The 13,496-nt window shown below is 34.2% G+C and overlaps 3 protein-coding genes and 1 long non-coding RNA gene across 6 annotated transcripts; 2 read left to right on the forward strand and 2 right to left on the reverse strand.

Moving 5' to 3' along the window:
• LOC122586796 lies at positions 1-916 on the forward strand. Its single transcript, XM_043758783.1, has one exon. It carries the CDS (start codon positions 138-140, stop codon positions 651-653), a length of 516 nt encoding a protein of 171 aa, XP_043614718.1. The 5' UTR covers positions 1-137; the 3' UTR covers positions 654-916.
• A 322-nt stretch (positions 917-1,238) lies between these two features.
• On the forward strand, positions 1,239-3,340 carry LOC122586797. Of its 2 annotated transcripts, XR_006322075.1 has the most exons (4): positions 1,239-1,255; positions 1,741-2,308; positions 2,428-2,501; positions 3,027-3,340. It is a non-coding gene; the product is annotated as an uncharacterized LOC122586797 (long non-coding RNA). The 2 variants fall into 2 exon arrangements; XR_006322074.1 differs by lacking the exon at positions 1,239-1,255 and having other exon boundaries at positions 1,304-2,308.
• Positions 3,341-3,364: 24 nt separating this feature from the next.
• LOC122586795 (dof zinc finger protein DOF1.6-like) lies at positions 3,365-5,223 on the reverse strand. Its single transcript, XM_043758782.1, has 2 exons — positions 4,597-5,223; positions 3,365-3,911 (listed from the first exon to the last, which is right to left on the reverse strand). The coding sequence occupies exons 1-2, from the start codon at positions 5,036-5,038 to the stop codon at positions 3,709-3,711; spliced, it is 645 nt and encodes a 214-aa protein (XP_043614717.1). The 5' UTR covers positions 5,039-5,223; the 3' UTR covers positions 3,365-3,708.
• Positions 5,224-6,673: 1,450 nt separating this feature from the next.
• LOC122588616 (serine/threonine protein phosphatase 2A 55 kDa regulatory subunit B beta isoform-like) lies at positions 6,674-13,496 on the reverse strand. Of its 2 annotated transcripts, none has more exons than XM_043760770.1 (14): positions 13,183-13,496; positions 11,899-12,002; positions 11,668-11,766; positions 11,462-11,581; positions 11,165-11,371; positions 10,822-10,913; positions 9,778-9,896; positions 9,565-9,688; positions 9,371-9,494; positions 8,590-8,658; positions 8,397-8,488; positions 8,244-8,321; positions 7,484-7,554; positions 6,674-7,409 (listed from the first exon to the last, which is right to left on the reverse strand). In XM_043760770.1, exons 1-14 carry the CDS (start codon positions 13,286-13,288, stop codon positions 7,273-7,275), a joined length of 1,542 nt encoding a protein of 513 aa, XP_043616705.1. In that variant the 5' UTR covers positions 13,289-13,496; the 3' UTR covers positions 6,674-7,272. The 2 variants fall into 2 exon arrangements, with proteins under 2 accessions (XP_043616705.1, XP_043616704.1); XM_043760769.1 differs by having other exon boundaries at positions 11,162-11,371.

Here is a 13,496-nt window from a genome sequence, read left to right on the forward strand (position 1 = left end):
GTCCCCTTTGTTTCTCCTTTACCTTTGTTCATTCATAGTCTTTCTTTCTTTAACCTTTCCAACCTAATCTTTCACTCTCCCCCAAACCCACCAAATCTCCATACCTCTATATATCATCTATATATCTATATCCACCTATGGCTGATAATAATACTAACAACCAAGAAGTAGAAAATAATAATCAACATAAAACATATCTAGTATTCTTAAACATCATGAGCAAACGTCGTACATGGGTGTTTTTATTCTTATTCGTATACACAATCTTATTATCATCATCATGGAACCTCTTAAAATCAATACTCTCATGGTACCGTACCACTACTTCACAGACATCCACCACGTGGCCTGCGATCTACGCCTCCGTGGCATTAGGTGTAATGTTTGGCCTCCTATCGATGGCCGCTGCTTTAGCTGTGGCTGTTCCTGCGACAGTGGTGACGTGGATATCAGTTTTGGTGTTGTTGACTTTTTTTGGGAAACCAAGAAAGTCTTTGGTTGTTGAAGGCAAGAAATTGACGTCTGAGATCACAAGGACGGTCGGAAAGATTTTGATCAAAGAAGGAAATTTGGTTGCTGCTGTTTGTGCTATTTTGGGTTACTTTTTACTTGTTACAACTAATAGTGGTAGTGCAACTAGTCCACAAGATTAGATTTCTTTTTTTCTTTTTTCTTTCTAAAAAAATTGATAATGGATGGGTTGGTTATCCATTTAGTTCTTTCCCACTGGGAATGTACAAGTTTTTAATATCTTTTGTACAAGTTAGTTAGCTTTTTCCCCCCTCACTTTATTTTGTTATATATGTATTGTTTTTTTGTAACTTTATTTAGGACAACGTAATGTAGGAACAATATGAAAGTAGCTAGCATATATTCTCTTCTTGCATTTGAAGTAAACTCTTCTTTATTTTATTTAGTTTTTTGCTTTTAATAGTATCTCTTTTGTTCATCTAATAATTATTAATTAATTATTGTATTTGTCATTGTGTGATTGTACGTATTTATTCCATGGAGTATTTAGTTAGACGATGGTTTTAATTAAATTTTAATTAATACGTTTAGCGTTTATGTTTTGTTTTTTTTTTCATGCTAGTATTTGTATGGAATATAACAATGCTGTTGATATTTATTACGAGTAGTACTATATGGATGGATGTTTAGAAATTCAGAGATGATCAGGATATGGTAAAAAGGCTGGTCCGACACCCCAAGAGAAGAGTTCTGCTTCTGTGGACAATAATATTAAGATGCCAAGGTACGTAGATTTGGTTACGTTTTATGAACATGTGTTAATTTTCTCAAGATTACATGGTTTGCTTAGAATACACGTTGTTGACTCTAACGGGGTAGGCTAGTGGTTGTTGAAAAGGCTTTGAGTTCCCCGGAAAAGATGGTCTTTGAACCCAATATCCTAAAAAAATACGCCATGTCCATCTTCATAGACCGAGATTTGTCTAATCTACATATATGTGGTGTATTGCATAAAATCCCATGGGTCTGTGACCCTGGTGTATAGAGATCACAGTCTATCACAAATGTAAGATACACATTGTTCTTTTTTTATTCATCCAGGACCCTTAAATCGATGTTCTGAATCATCTAAATCTACTTCTACAGATTGTAGTTTAAAAACCTTTTATAAAGCTCCTTTTTTATATAAGTACAATTTTCAGCAATTATAGGAGGGTATCAACTTTTGACGTCTCTTTGTCTTTGGCATATACAACTACTTTTTATTAGAAGTGGCTCAACAGGGGATCAGCCAAGTTCGGTAACGGGTTTGTATCAGAAGAGGTAAGATTCTAGTGCGGGTCAGATAAAGGCAGGTAGACCCCAAAAACACCTGCACATCTTAATAATACTTTTACAACGCATCAAATTTATGTACAAAAAGTTATAGTAGTCCATAAAGAGCTAATTAACCCGTTGATACGATCTGCACATCGTATCACCCGTCCCATCCAGTTGCCAGTTTGCCACACTTCCTCTTGCGATATTTTTTTGGTTTTACCCATTGGCCTGTTAGAGGTAAAGCATCGGTACATTGGTTGAAATAGCCACCTTCCCCTTCATCAATCCTTTAGAGTACTTGACTTCTGCAGCTTGTAGTTGTATCACCCCATCTGTTTTGTCAACTTAACTTTGGTAATACGGAGTAATTGTATTTGATTATTATATGTTTCAGTTGTTTCATCCAGTAAGACTTCACGATTGATTATAGTGTAAGATTTGGTTTGTGTGCTGACTGATCATGAAGACCAATGTGCAGATTCAGGTCATTATGTTGTTTGGGTCAACCAAGAAAATGGTCAGTCTATCATTTCTGTTTCATCATCTTATTACCATACCCTTTGATACTAACATGCTTTACGTTTGTTGAACTTTGTTTAACATCAAAAGAACAACCTAATATCAATATTCGTGTAGGTAAATGGATCTAATTCGACAATGGTGATCCAGTCCTGCTAAGGGAAGAAGCTATAACGAAACAATTTAAAGAGGTATGCATGTTTGCGATCTAGTAAGAGATGGTAAAGTGGGTGGGTCAGCAAGGCCAGTCAACATGTTAAGATGGGGTAACTTTTGGGTACAGTTCATCGAAAAACTTATTAGATAAACAAAAGCTATTAGATAAGTAACTCGGCTCAGCTTAGGAGTTACATATTTCTTAACAGGTCCGAACCTGTTAAGACACGAAACCTGTTAAAGCCAAACACTAAACCTGTTAAGACCAGGTCGTGTCGTGTCAGAAATTGTCAGCTCTAAGTTCGACATGCCTGGGTCAAGTTGGCCCACACTTCATGTATAAAGGTCTTGTATTTTTGTGTGTGTGTGTGTGACACACACACACACACACACACTAATTTACACAGAGTACACTTTGGGTTGCTATTAATCCATCAGAGGAAATGCATAACCCGAATTTAAAGGTATATGTACATAGACTGATAGGCAATCTACTACAAGTTAATTCATCTTTTCGTGTTACATTTGATTGACATATGCTTTGCATTCACATGTACAAGTCCCGTACCATTGCCATGTGACGCTGTTCCCATTAATATGGAGTAATTTGATTGAAAGAACCGTCATTTAGCTTGCACCCACTTAGAACATGGAGTGAAGAACGGTCTGGAGATTTCGATTTTACAAATTTGTTTGGTGGGTTTTCCATGGTTTTATTGAAAAATTATTCACAAATCTTTCAGCTTTTAAAATATCAAGCACGTGCCCGTGAAATTGTTTGTTGATCATGCTGATATACATCCCGTTTTAAAGCATGTAAAGCACCCGAATATCTGGTAAAGCATTTCATGTAAAGCATTTCATAAAATTACCATTGCAGATGTCCTTAACATGTGGGTTAGATGGTAAACATAATTATGCAATTAATTTTAGTGGTAAATGGTTGGTTTATGCATATACTGTTCATCACATGTCCTATTGTACAATCTTTTTTTAGTATCAGTTCAGTTTGGTTGTAACATGATATGATGCTTTAACATGGATGAGCTTGTACACGTTGGGTGACTTTTAATTCTCTAGCGAAAATTCATAACACAAAGGTATATCGTTATCTACCATCTCTTACACACAAGTTAATACGTTTTTTTGTTGTTACATCTGATTGGTGTATGATTTGCATTTACACATATAAGCGCCGTTCCATTGCAATGTGATGTTGTTTACTTCAAGTTCCCTTCATTTTTATTGAACTTGAAAGCAGGAAGCGTCATTTATTTTGCACCAATTTAGAAACTGGAGGAAGAACACCCATGAGAATACGATTTTACAAATGTGTTTAATGTGCTTCAACGTTTTTTGATCAAAACCTATGCATACATGACTTGCGCAGCTGTTAAAAACTCTCATTTGCCCATGGCAATGTTGCTTGATAATGTTTCTACATCCTGTTACGAAGGTACCCGAGGAGGATCTGGTCAATAGTATGATGGAACTGAATAGATTAAGAACTAAGCTTAACAAAACAGTTGTACGTAGTCGTAGGTTGTATAAACACATTAAAATATGGATGATTTGATGCTGCAATTGTGAAATTTGTGTATTGATGATGCAATTGTGAAATTCGACACCAAAAATAATCAAAACGTCTAAAAGATGTGTCGGCTTTATTTAGAGCAACATTATATATGTTGGAAAAGCTCCAGGCTAGAATCATATATTCAGTTTCAACCAATTAACCATATCTCAACCATCCCTTCAATAATGAAAAACCAGTAAAAATCCAATCAGGTGTAAGTATATTTAACAAAACAGGATTTTGCTTTATTGGACAATATTTTTTGACCATTGAAATTATTTATGAAATGTATGTGCTTATTATTATAAGTCTGGTTTCTTTGTAAAGAAGTCCCCAAGTTCAGGAAATACAGAAAACTAATAGACTACATAGATATAGATATGAATAAGATTCACATTCACATGTTGATCATAATATATAAATTCAGATAACACCGGGCATATATCCAACAACTACCACCCGGCCAAAACTAAATTAATTAATAATCATCCTTTTTTTTTTTTTTGTAAATCTAAAACATAATAAAATACGTACTCTTCATTACAAGTTGAGACCTGGCGTAAAAATAGAAAGATTGGTCGCCGGACCTCCTCCGCTCACACCACCATCTTCCGATCTTATATTACTACTACTACTTTTATTATTATTATTATTATTATTTTTATTATTACTAAAGTCAAAAACTCCACAAGATGAAGAAGCAGAAGAAGATGGTTCTGCCTTCACAAGCTGAGCTGGCGGAGTAGTCGCCGGTGAAGAATCAGCGGCCAGACGTTTACTAGACGATGGTTTGGTGGCTGGTGATTTCCGAGTACCGCCTCCGACGGGGATTTTACGGAGGGTGCCGCCTTTAGTCCAATAACGACGGCAGTTTTTACAGTAATGACGTGGCTGCAGCAGATTGTAGTTATTGTAATAGCAGAATTTAGTGTTGCTTGAATCGCATCTTGGACAGTTTAGATGCTCGTGTTCCGGAAATTGCGGATGGTTGTTCATTTCTATTTCAATTTCAGTTGATGATGAAGATTATGAGGATCATGAATCGCTTTGTTTGTTCAGAGATCGTGATGCATTTTATTGTATTATTTTTATCTTTGGATGATGGAATGAAATTTGGAGAAATACAGTAATGAGGCAGAAAGGATATATGTATATATAGTACTCGTATTTTATTATTTTGATGGAATTATTAAATTAGAGTCCGCGTGAAACAAGCAGCGGGCAGTGTTTCTCATGTTGGATTTTGACTTGATTACTTGTGGTCGACATTGAAATCATACCTCTCTACATATAAACCCGGTATATAGATCGGATTCATGCTGGTTTAGCATTTTTAAAATTAACTTTCTTTCCGGTTGAATCTTTGGATGGTAATAAGAGAAAAGTTTCAAAATAATCATGAAAGAAAAGTATTAACTTCCAATAAATTTTTTTTAAACGGAAACTAATATAATAAACCATCTCATCCAAATAATTTGGATTGAAAGAAAATCTCATACATTTACTCACTCATTTAGCTATGTTACATATAACATACAATAACTATACACTTTGGTTTTATAAACTAGTAATATTTTGAATTTTTAACCACTACAGTTCATTTGTAAAAGGAATGTTTTATATGACGGTTATTGATTATTTTGAACAACGTTTATTGTTATATAAAATAACTTATTGTGTGTTAATCACAAGCCAGACGATGATAGTAAAGTCCGTGAATGTAAAAGATTTATGTTGTTTGATAAGTCAAGATTATAGTTATTCACTAATACATGATTCATAGCTTGTCTTCCACTTTTCAGTTATCTGTTGGCTTGAATACATGTCTTGATCTTATGTCTTATTATAAGTTCAATAGCCAAAAAGTTAATTATTAACTTATTCTGATTATATTACGAGTATAAAAGGAGTGAAGAAAAGTCAAGAAACAAAATCTACAGCATGTAGCCGAGCAATGAAATCTAAACTCTTCAATTAATTACTGTAATCATAGAAGAAAGTCGTTGGTATAAATAACATGTGTTTTCAACATTTAGGAAAAAAACAAAGACGAAAGAAATGGCATCGACAGGGCAAATCCTATCAAGATGCCAACCTGTCTAAGTAATTTTGTCGGTATGCTACCATTAGTCAGAATTTCTCTCTTGTATACAATTAGATCCATAAGAGTAATCATTATAGATAACATATAATTTTACTAACATAATAATCGTAAACATTACCATATTGTATAGTAGGGAGTATTAAATTTAACATTATCCTACCTCAGCCCCCATTTATAACACTTGACTTTTTAAAATGGGATAAGGTAGATGTCAATTAGGACCAGCTCTTAATGTCAACTGTCAGAACCCTCTGTGGTTGTCAATTAGGACCAGCTCTTATGGCGCCTTTATTCTTATTTGGATAAGTAGTTAAATTAAGAAATTGTGACTATAATGTTAAGTTGATTAATGTATAAATCCAAGAGTCGAGTAGAACCTGAACACGGGAACATAAATGTGTCATTTGAAAAGCATAAACCTAACAAGTTCAGAAAGAGAACCAGTGTATTAAATGCAAAAACATCAACCAAACTAGAACAGAAAGAAAGAAGAAAAAAAGAAAAAAAAACATATAGAGGAGTTAAACTTGTTTCAAAACTCGGTTTTCTTTTACAATAAAACTGAAAATCTATCAATAACCAAAAGAAAAGAACAATATCATCCAATATTCCAAAGAATCTATATTGTGTGAGAATAATAATACTTATGATGTGATGATAATAAAAGTAATATATAAACTTTAATGGCCTGCATTGCAAGCAAGCAGCAAAGCTCCTTCCCAACTAAAACTACATCTTAACTTTAACCCCTAAGCGCAATATATATTCTGACATCCATCCTTTTCTCGGCTACAATCCCACTATGTTTTCGCTACTTCAACCCAGAATAACACAAACAAACAAAACAAGAATATCCCTGTTGCAATAAATCTAACTTTTTGTCAAAAAAGAAAAAGAAAGAATGGAGGGTTGAAGCAGAAAACTGGGAGGATAACAAGAGGGTCAACATTCGTGGAGAAGGACATTTTGTCACCAGCAAACCAGTCATATTGCTTTGTTTCCATGAATGTTTATAAAAGCTTCTGGAACCCTGATCCAAGTTTTGCGGGAACTTTCGATGGATGATCCAAGTAGACCAACAAAAGTCGTGAAAAACTGACGTCATTTCATGGGATGGAATCATGGTTTATGCATAGTACATGTACAAGCTGTTTGCAGCAGCACAGGCTATAGAGTTCTCAGTAGGATGCCATGCTAGGTGGAGCAACTTTGTTGAGAAATCAAAGGAGTTCCCATTTGCATCATTTCCTGGGCTCTCTCCTCCTAAATATATTGAAGATCAACTTAATTTGGTACCAGATATGATCATTGATGGCATAAGATAAGAGATAACTAACCTCGCCTAACAACACGGGTTATGCTGCTGCTTAGTGACCTTGAAGGCCTTGAAGGGGTCTGCACTTGTCTCCTACAAAAAAATTTCAAAATCCAGAAAAATATTTAACCGCAACTTTGATGTAAGCTTTCGTAATTAGATCTACTAATAGTTAGTTATCACTCTGTAAAAATATCTGATATAAGCTAACCAGGGTGATCCCCTTTACCCAAAATAATATCTGATATATAACTTGGTTAGAGCCTTTCTTAAAGTGGACCAAAGTAGCACAGGCGGTAATTTTAACCCATTAACATAAAAAGGGGTCAATTCAAGATATGGTAAATCTCTTAAATGGTCATGTGGATTAATTGAAAACATGTAACCATAAAGGGAACATAAAAGTGGGTCAAAAGGGTTGCAAGACATCCAAAGTACTTTCAAATGCCAACCCTTTGGAATGCTTTATTAAAAGAAGTTTAGGTTATTTTTGTAAGTAGATAGTTTGTGTAATCATGTTTAGGCATTTAGCAGTAATTATTTACATTAACTATCTATAAGGAAACAAGATAAAAAACTATTGCAGCTTGACCAACCTGACTCGACCAGCCCACACTACCCAATCCCTTTTTGACTTGTTACCCTACACACCCGATACCATGTATGGCTACCCCTAGAAAAAAACAATCTCCAGTCAACATAACATGTCTTGATCCGACCTGTCTAACTCAGTACCTATAGACTATCCAATACAAGTCTAGGGAACAGTAGTGTATTATTACCTCATTGGATTTTTGCTAGCTTCCAGGGTAGTAGCTTCCGAACTGCTGGGACCAGAGCCAAATACACGGAACAGATTGCTGAAATCATATTGACAAACCAAGTGAGTGAGAGGTAAAAAGAATGAACATTGATAAATTCAAGATAGGCGTTACCTGTAAGAACCAGTTGCTACACGTTGACCATCGCCACTTAGACAGCACTCAAACTTATCAAAAATTGAATCATTTTCATACAAGTCACAAAGCTGCAGATTCATAATTCAGGATATCAACGACCTCAGTGCAAAAAAAAAAAAAAACAAATATAATAGCAAACTTTTTTATAACAGGAAGTCAAGATATCTACCTTAGGTCTTAAATATTCGTGAACTTGAAAGGTTGAAACTGGACCAGAGTCCATATTGATGTCCCATAACTGCACAAACCAATTATAAATTTTGTAACATAACGTAAGATACTTCTTCCATTGAACAACATGACCACAACGCTCACTACAGTATACCAAGGCATATACTGGAGGATCGAACCATGGCACATTTACTCACGAATGGGTCGATTATCTCCAACGGGTCAATCGATAAAATAATAAATAATAGCTCAGAAGAAAATAGGCAGACAGGCCAAAACTTGGCCAAAGTATCTTCCTTTTAATGCATAAAACCTCCTAAAACATTCTATTCATGGCTTTAGGCATTTAGAATATTACTCATAACAACATACCATTTGTAATATGACACTGATTGTTGAAAGGAAAGCTCATTTAAACTTAGTTTTAGGTTTTAACTGAAGTAGATATCCAACTATTACGTTTCATAGTCCTCGGCATTTTGCCAGTTTCATCGATGAGGTGCCTATATAATAGGAGGCCATGTTTTTCCTTTCAATAAGATACATAGTATTCTGTAATTTTATGTGAGATCATGTTACTTACAAGTAATTTGCTTATCAAGTTACTTCTTTATCTCCAACAATAATAATGTACTATACATTCCTACTAACTTTGGACAAAAAAGAGCTCCACATCAATGGGATCTTCCCCGTACAAAAAATCAACCATTTTCACCTATATCTGACCCCATTTCGGCAACCTTTAGTAAAGATTTTGCTTGCGAACTAGAATCACAAACCTTAAGGGTCATGTAGTCACGGCTTAGTATATATCTTCCTTCCCTTCCGAACTTAATATCAGAAATAGAAGCTATTATCTCAGTGAAGAAAGATCTTGAACCAGGTGATTCTTGTTCTTCAAACCTACAAAGATGTGACAGTGATTACTACGATTCTAATGATGTTCCAATTATATGTCCCAAAAAATACTTACAATTTAGAGTGTCTATCACACAAGGCAGATTGACGCAAATCAATAAGGCGAATGGACCCTTTTGAGCTACTATATGCTAGTGTGTTGCAGTGAGTAGGATGAAACTCAGCTGATGTAATCACCTCTGCAAGTATGCAAAAATATAGATATTAATAATCAGATGAAGTATATGCCTCCATTAATGCACCACAATATTACTTGCTCGATCCATACCAGTGAGGTCCTCCATATTCGCAGGCTTAACATCAACAATGTTGAAACTTTGATTGCTAATTTCCAAATTCCAAAGGTTAATCCGAAGATCATCAGCCGAGATGAATGTTTCACCATCACTAATGCAGAGGAAGGGAACATAGGAAGGGATTTAAAGAATGTTTAGAAAACTACAATAAGGTGAATAGCAGATATATATGACATAGAGACAGATAAATGAGTGAATCAGGAAGGATCAGGTAACTAATCAGGACGGTTATTTGGGTGATTGGGTCAAGTTGAAAACTTGAAATGATCAGAAAACCTTTATTTTTGTGGAGTTCTCAGTTTTGTTATAAAAATAAGAATAATAATAACAATAACTAGAGTCTCAATTACAATTGCAAAAAATCACATTTAATAATAATACTCTAGCTTTTTAGAATATGATGATTTAAGAGATATAATTCATTAAATACGTAGTTTGTATGCATTCAAGTAACTTAACCCTTCTTACATGTTTCTTTGTAAGAATTTTCTTAAATTTCGCCTGATTGAGCCTTACAAGATACAACATGGCCCAAACCAATCTATTCATTTGACGACGGGTTGAAAAGTGCCAAGTCTAGTATAACAGCATGAAAACAAATGAAAAAGTTATTGCATATTTCAGGAAACCAGCCAAGAATGGTAATGCTAACCATTGGCGGGGTTTTCAGGAAGACTCAAAAATCAGATGATGCACTATGCACTATTTGTAAAGTAGAATAACGCGCAAAAAAAACTTTTTTTTGACACATAATGGTATATTAATGTCTAATGACTAAAGAAGTCTTAGAAGCAAGTTTTGTTACTATAGTAAGCAAACAGACTTGTACAACGGATATATGATGAGAAAACTAGAGTAATGATGATTATATGAGTTACTACTATGATATATAGACAAAGTTTACTCCAGCTTATATGATAAGTAGATGCAACCAATGAAGAGTAGATCAATACAAGTTGAGTACATTTATCCAAGTCATGCACACAATAACATGATCAAAAATTATGCATCCAAACCTGTTATTTGAGATAGAATTGATATGATAATCATGTGCATGAGCATACACTCTTCTACATCTTGCAACAAGGCTTGTCTCATTACTAGTTACCTACAAAAATATATTGTCACATTATACTACACCGAAAAGAAACAAAGTCAAATTATAACTGACAATAGTCAGAATTCTCAGGTAAGAAAACACATAGGTTTCAGTACTAGTGAAGGGACATTTGCAGTAAGATAAATTTAAACCGATAGAATGATGAAAAATCCTTATGTTCGGGATAAGGCTGATATCATTATTAGCAATTAATGCAAGATGTGTGCAAAGCTAATAAATCATAAGTTAAGTACAACTACCACAGGTAAACGCAATGACTGGAGTGCCCCTAAGGAAGAAAAGTCCTTGTTCAAACTAGCGTAAGTATTATCCGTGCACTCTCCATTTGCTGTATGTGAAGACTTATGGCTCAAAGAAACACTAGAATTGCCTATACTTCCATTTCCAACAGCTTTGGAAGTGTCCAAATTTATCTCCGCAATTTTCTTAACCTTCTTTTCTTGAACCTGAATGGTCAACATAATTTTGCTACATAATGAACCTGTCACACTAAGAAACAAAAAAAAAAAAGAAGCAATCTAAATCAAAATACCTACCTTCCAATATTTGATAGTTTTGTCATTGGTAGACAAAAGAAAAAGAGCACCATTAGCTGTTTGGCACCATCTGATTTTATTAATTTTCTCCTCAATCTCCAAACTCTTCAAATAATCAAACTAATGCAAAGGTTGAAAGAATATTTTAATAGATTGTTCATCAGACTCTAGTAATAAGATTATCATCATGAACAAACAAAAAGTACCTCAGGTTCATGACTCTGGAACTCAGTTTTGTAACGAAACTCCGGATGCCGACTACTGGGATAATCAGCCTTCTCTAAATCCTTTCTGCTTCCACCATGCTATACAATGAAGTACCCATTACGATACATAAATGATAAATTACACGACCTTGGAACAAAAGAAAAGGAAAATCGAAACACAAGGAACAAAGTAGATACTCAAAAATCATTATCAATTCTGGTACTACTAACCTCTCTTGCATCAGTCCTCTCGAATAATACCACCCTTCCCCCACGATCACCAGTTGCAAGATGGTCACCGCTTTTATCAAACTCTATAGCAGATATGATATCAACTACAACACAAATTGCAAAAAAGAAAAGTTACACTTTATGCACATGATCACTTTGTATCTGTCTCTAATATTTGTGGCAACAATTTTAGTCCACATAGATTCACCTTCTTTTGCCAGCCATAGTAACATGGCAACATTTGCAAGATTCCATATACTTAGCAGTTAAATCTTAAAATCTATTGCATACAGGAAAATCTTGGCAGATAACCAACAACTTGAACAACTTAGTACGTCATAAACATCGTGAACATGACGAATCAAGAATAATATGATCTTCATAGGTCACCAACAAGGCAAAAAATAGATGTGAAGCTTCTAAAAGTACCAATAGTTAACAATTTACTACCATGTTTCAAATTTTAGTATACATGTTCGTATAAAATATTTCCAATCATGAACAATGAATCTCTTGGAAAAGCGACAATTTGGTTTCCGAATATGCCTAACTCTATTATGTTCACATGGGGATCTCCTCCCGTCAAACCTAAAAAGGTAATGTCATCTTTACAGAAAGATAAAAAAAATTCCAACGTTACAACACCTCTACGTAGCTTGTCCTAGGTCTCAAAGTATTATATTCATTCAAAAATGCCCAATACCATCAGAATAACCACTTACACTTATTAATGAGCTCGGACTTACACACAAGATACACCACAACAGATCAAAGCCCTACTAGATTACCTATTTACAAAGCGAACTAAAAATCCAGTCCAATACAAAACACAATGATAACATATATGATCACATATACCCTGCTTGTATACACAATGGTTAGCTACCTACTAATATAACTTCAAATGATTGCTTAAATCTTCCAAATGCTTAAAATCACCTCAATATAAAACATGCATTTCAATAACTTAATAGGAAAAAAAATAAATTAAACTAAATTAAAAGTAAGTTGATCAACCTACAATCTAAATTATTGTCCTTTATAATTGATTTAAGCTCAATAACTTAATCAAAGTACAACAAGCATTAATATAAACACAGCCTAATTTAGATATTCTCAAATCATCAATCAATCAATGCATCGATCTAAATATTAGATCACACACACACACACACACACACACACACACACTATATATATATATATATATATAACCAAACCCTAACTAAGATATATTTTTATATATATATATATGATTAAGTATTAAGTATATATATAGTTTACCTTCTTGTACTTCTTCACCGGCGGTGCGTTCACCGAACACCTGAGAAAATTTCCAGTCTAGCGGCGGAGCTGCGGTAACATCTCCGTCACCGTCACCACCGGTCATTATGCCTTAATATAAATTAATCAAAATTAATTTAATAAGAAGGATAATTAATTAAGTTTAAACCTAAAACTAAATCACCGGATCGTTTTTTTCCCTCAATTATTGTTATTAAACGAGATCAAAGCTTCCTTATTTCGTCAGATTAAAATTAAAATAAATATATAAATAAATAATAATGTCAATTCATCATATCTATAGGTATTCATCA

This window comes from Erigeron canadensis, chromosome 2, assembly GCF_010389155.1.
Source record: "Erigeron canadensis isolate Cc75 chromosome 2, C_canadensis_v1, whole genome shotgun sequence".
NCBI classification, from domain to species: Eukaryota; Viridiplantae; Streptophyta; class Magnoliopsida; order Asterales; family Asteraceae; genus Erigeron; species Erigeron canadensis.